The 4,540-nt window shown below is 54.2% G+C and overlaps 1 protein-coding gene across 1 annotated transcript; it reads right to left on the bottom strand.

Moving 5' to 3' along the window:
• Positions 1–2,840: 2,840 nt before the first annotated feature.
• POU4F3 (POU class 4 homeobox 3) lies at positions 2,841–4,334 on the bottom strand. Its single transcript, XM_012658320.1, has 2 exons — positions 4,127–4,334; positions 2,841–3,811 (listed from the first exon to the last, which is right to left on the bottom strand). Exons 1-2 carry the CDS (start codon positions 4,244–4,246, stop codon positions 2,915–2,917), a joined length of 1,017 nt encoding a protein of 338 aa, XP_012513774.1. The 5' UTR covers positions 4,247–4,334; the 3' UTR covers positions 2,841–2,914.
• Positions 4,335–4,540: the final 206 nt, after the last annotated feature.

Genomic DNA, 4,540 nt, shown 5'->3' on the forward strand with positions numbered 1-4,540 from the left:
TGGCGCCGGCCGGGCGCACTCAGGGGGAGGGAGAGGGTGAAGCGCTTCGCAGACGGGACGGCAGCTCCGGTCTGCAGGCAGAAACTGGTCAAAATACTCCTGCCCGCCAGAGTCCCTGGCGGCGAAGAGGACTGAGCGCAAAGGCGCGGTTGGTACTCGTAACCTGGCGCATCCGGACGGTCCTGGAACAGATCTTGCATTAAGGAGACTCCTCTCGTCCTCTCCAGAAAAGTCTCCCAAACTTTTGCGATTGTTCATTTTTAAAAAACTAAATAAACGACAGCAGTGAACTTTTCGAAAAGGGAATGGAGGCAGATATCTGGTTCTTTCCCGGGCCAGAAAATGCGAATGCACTTACCTGCAGGGAACCTCGCAGCCCGCAAAAGCGCGTTCTTCTGGAGCGCTTCACTTCGGCGCGGGACGCACGCGGCCACCTCCTCTGCATCCCGGCTGGGCTCCGGCCCTGTGTTTTATACCACTATAGGCAATTAATATTGCATCAGCCGTATTTTAAATTTTCAAAACCCACAATATAATGTAATGGCATAAGGGCATTTATTATTAAAGGACACCCGATGGAGAGGGAGGTGGAGGAATCGCTGGGGCTGTTGCACACGGTGGGGGCGAGGGGCTGAGGCCCAGAGAGCTGGGGGCGATCCGCAAGTTTGCTTTCGCAGTGGAGGAGGGGCGCGCTGCTAGGAAGGGAAACCTACTCTGCTCCGAATTTCGGCCTGGGGTCTGATGACCTAGAGCTCTTTGAGGACGCAGCAGGAGAATGTGCAGATGCATCCTGGATTTGGAGCATTAATTTTTAAATCAGGAAGATGTTTCTATGGTTCACAAATAAAAGGATTTCCTTCGCCTTTTAGAGACCTGGCATCTGCTGCCTATGTGCAGGGTACTGTGCTAGATGCTTTGCTGCAGATACATCAGTCCCCCCACAGAGAAGCCAAGAGAGAGACCACAGAGTGAGTGACCTTCTGGACGACAATTCCAAATGCATTTCTGAAGAGACTCCAAAGGGGCCCCAAAAGACTGTCCCAGCAAACACTTTTCTCCCTCTTTGCCTCTATCCCCACACCTCCTCTCCAGCCATTTGAATTTTTTAAAATAATTTATTTGTTTCCTTTTAAGCCCAAGCATTACTGAAATAAACACCTTAAATAAACACTCTTGACTAGTCCTGACAGTAATCTTGAGAGATAAGTACTAGCACCTTCATTCTGCAATCAATCTTAGAGGAAACTTACACAAGTTAAAAAAAAAAAACAAAAAACTAGCCCCAGGATGGTTCAGCCAGTGAGTGGAGACACTGGGGCTTGAACCCCCATCAGTCAGGCTTCAGAGTTTGCTGTCTGAGTCACATCGAGGAACAGAGTCTGATGAACATGGCACGCTGGGAAGCGTGGAGGAAAGTGCCTTGAAACCTTGAGGTCCAGAGACCAGCGGCTGGATCTCCCTAGAGGAGATCTGGGTGAGAGTGTGTGTGAGACAGCCGAGGAAGAGGACAGCGCTGGGGGCTGCGCAGCAGTAAGTGACAGCCTGGCCCTTTTGGGTTCTCATTTTTAAATCATTTCCAAGGCTAATACCCCTCAGCCTTTGAGAAAGAAAAACCACTGCGATTCGGGTTGAAAAATAAAGCATTTATTTAAGAAGTTAAAATTCAAGGGGTAAAGAGAGAAGAAAACTTAATATTTTATTTGTATCTATTCGGAGAATGAAACCAAGGTCACACAGCAACACGCAAACTACATGAAGGAACGAAAAAATAAAATATGACCGGGCCAGAGGGGCTGGGGTGAGAAGGGTCCAGGCCGGTGGTCCTGCTCCTCTTCCCTCACAAAACTATAAGTGAACCTCCACCGAGAGACACCCACATAGAAGGAATGGAAAAAAGCAGAGTTAAATAAATAATAGGAATTAACAATGCTAACAACAGCAATAATAATAAACGGGCAACGAGGTTAGATGTGTTGGAAGGATTTGCATATGATTCAGAGAAGTTACAGTCACTTTCGAGCAACCGACTCCACGCTTAGCTCGCAACCTGGTAAAAGCAGAGAGCTGGGGTCGGCGAGTCTTCAGTTAATACAGAACACTACCAACCCCCGCTCTCCAGCAAGCGGTAATTACCTCTCAAATGCCAGCAGGTCGTGAAGGATGACCAAGGCTGGTGTTGGTGCTCGCTGGGCTTGCAAACGGCCAAGCGATCCCAGCATTTTCAGTCGCCAGACTGGGTTCACATTTTCTGGAGTCCTACCTACCACGGAGAATAACAGCTCTAAGCCTGCAACTCCCCGCACACTTTCCCTGAACCTAATCTTCATGCTACCTTATGAGAAGTTACGGCAAACCAAAGGATGGGATGGATAGAATTTAGGCAAAGAAGGGAGTATAAGGCTATCCTTTGGAAACATACGTGTATTTTATATGCTCTAATAAATCTCCAGTACATGTTTGGGTCCCACTTAGATATCCTAAACTTTGTAGTATTATTTATCGCTCTCTTTCCGTCCCTTCACCCCTCGCTTAATCGCGCTTAGCAAAGTGGCGCTTTAACCCTAGCGTCGGGCGGTGGGGCCAATTCACCATCCTCTGCTTTGGAGCTCCTGCCCTGAGGTCGCGCCGTTCAGCGCGCTAGGGCACATTTCAGCACCACGGACAGCGCGAGTCCCCCCAGGCCCGCCCTTCTTGAATTTTTTCCAAGCGCCAAAACTTTTTTTGGTGAGAATAGAAAGGAAAGAGAAAGAGAAGGCCGGGAGGCAACCAGGCGGGATAAAGGGAAAAGTCTGTGGCTTCGGGGGAGAGAGCCTAACCTGCCCGGAAGCGCCTTGGAGTTTCCCATAACCGTCCCCACAACCCGGGGGGATGCGCACTAGGCTCTCCCGGCTCCCAACGGGGCGCCCCACCGCAGTCAGTGGACAGCCGAGTATTTCATTCGTTTCTGTTTCTGTCTCTGGTTGCAGAACCAGACCCTCACCACGTTCTTTTTAAGGTCCAGTTTCTCAGCGATGGCCGCTATCTTCTCGGATGAGGGACGCGGCTGGATGGCGAAATAGGCCTCGAGCGAGCGTTTCTCCGGCGCAGCGATGGACGTGCGTTTGCGCTTCCGCTCACTGCCGTTGAAGAGCTCCGGCTTGCTGTTCTTCTCTCGGTAGGCTGCCTCGGCCTCCTCCAGCCAAGCCTGGAGCACCGGCTTGAGCGCGATCATGTTGTTGTGCGAGAGGGTGAGAGACTCGAACCTACAGATGGTGCTCTGACTGAGCGAGCCCACGCCGGGGATCTTGAGATTGGCCAGAGCTGCACCCACGTCCGCCTGGGTCACCCCCAGCTTGATGCGCCGCTGCTTGAAGCGCTCGGCAAAGGCCTCCAGCTCACGCGGGTCTGACTCTACGTCGCTAAGGCATGCGGGCATGGCGCTGTGAGGCGCCACGGCATGCGGGTGACTCATGCCCATGGCCTGGTGCAGGTGGCCCATGGCTCCCAGGTGGTGTGGATGGATCTGTGCGGGCATCACCGAGTGCTCCGGGGCGCCCAGGCCGCTCACACTCAGCGTGGGCGAGATGTGCTCTAGCAGGTCGCCCTCGAGGCCCTGGTGCACGGCGTGGTGCGGGTGTGAAGTGAGCGTGGCCGGGTGGGAGATGGGCACGGTGGACGAAGTGGACGTGCAGGGCACGCTGCTCATGGTATGGTAGGTGGCGTCGGGCTTGAACGGATGGTTCTTGCCGTGGGAGACGATATCCACCGCCGCCAGAGCTTCAGCGCGTGCCAGCAGGCTCTCATCAAAGCTTCCAAATATATTACCCTGCAGCTGCAAGCGAGAAGGCGCACAGCTCGGTCAGTGGGGAATACTGTCAACTCAGGATTAAAACACATTTTCAAGCAACCGAGATGCCTCTCCTCAAAGCCCAGGTCATAAAAATTAATACGGAGGCAGCAGCTCTGCTGGAACAGACGTGTGGATCAGAGACATGAATGAGAAAGAGAGCGCGCCGGGAGAGAGCGCGGGGGAGACAAGGAGAGGGGTTCAGACAGCGGCGATTGTTCTGGGCGACATGAAAAAAACATGAAGCTAGTGCCTGTCAAAAAATGTGCCTTAGAGCGGTAATTATGCTCCACTACGTACCTGCGGGGCTGGGAGACAGACTCGGCGCATGGCCTCGGAGCCGGAGTGCAGGCTGGAGAATTTGGGTTCTTGCAGCACAGGGTGCATGCCGAAAGGCTGCTTGGCGTTCATGGCCATCATCTTCGCACGCCTGGCAGGGTGGCAGCGGGGGACATGGAATCAGGCTTGTCTTGCTAGCTCGCCGCGCTCCAAGTGAGCGCCGCTCAGCACCCGCGCTCCCCTCGCCCTCTCGCTTGCTGCCTCCCCTCTCCCCCACCTGCTTCTTCACTCATCTTACAAGCAGCCTGCCAGGAAGGGCCCGGGCGCGCGCAGGCGTGCTCACGCGCTCGGGACTCGCAGGGGCGGCCCGGGAGGCGAGGCGAGACAGCAGCTCGCGGCGCGCCTCCCTGCGCCCGCGGCGGCCGCCCCCTCCAC

The sequence above is a fragment of the Propithecus coquereli genome, unplaced genomic scaffold, assembly GCF_000956105.1.
Source record: "Propithecus coquereli isolate 6110/MARCELLA unplaced genomic scaffold, Pcoq_1.0 Scaffold58, whole genome shotgun sequence".
In the NCBI taxonomy this organism is placed as follows: domain Eukaryota; kingdom Metazoa; phylum Chordata; class Mammalia; order Primates; family Indriidae; genus Propithecus; species Propithecus coquereli.

Excerpts from the sequence above, each read along its gene's own strand:
- POU4F3 (XM_012658320.1), bottom strand. The coding sequence starts at position 4,246 with ATGATGGCCATGAACGCCAAGCAGCCTTTCGGCATGCACCCTGTGCTG. Across the intron at positions 3,812-4,126 it reads TCTGTCTCCCAGCCCCGCAG|CTGCAGGGTAATATATTTGG; the intron begins GTACGTAGTGGA and ends TCTCGCTTGCAG.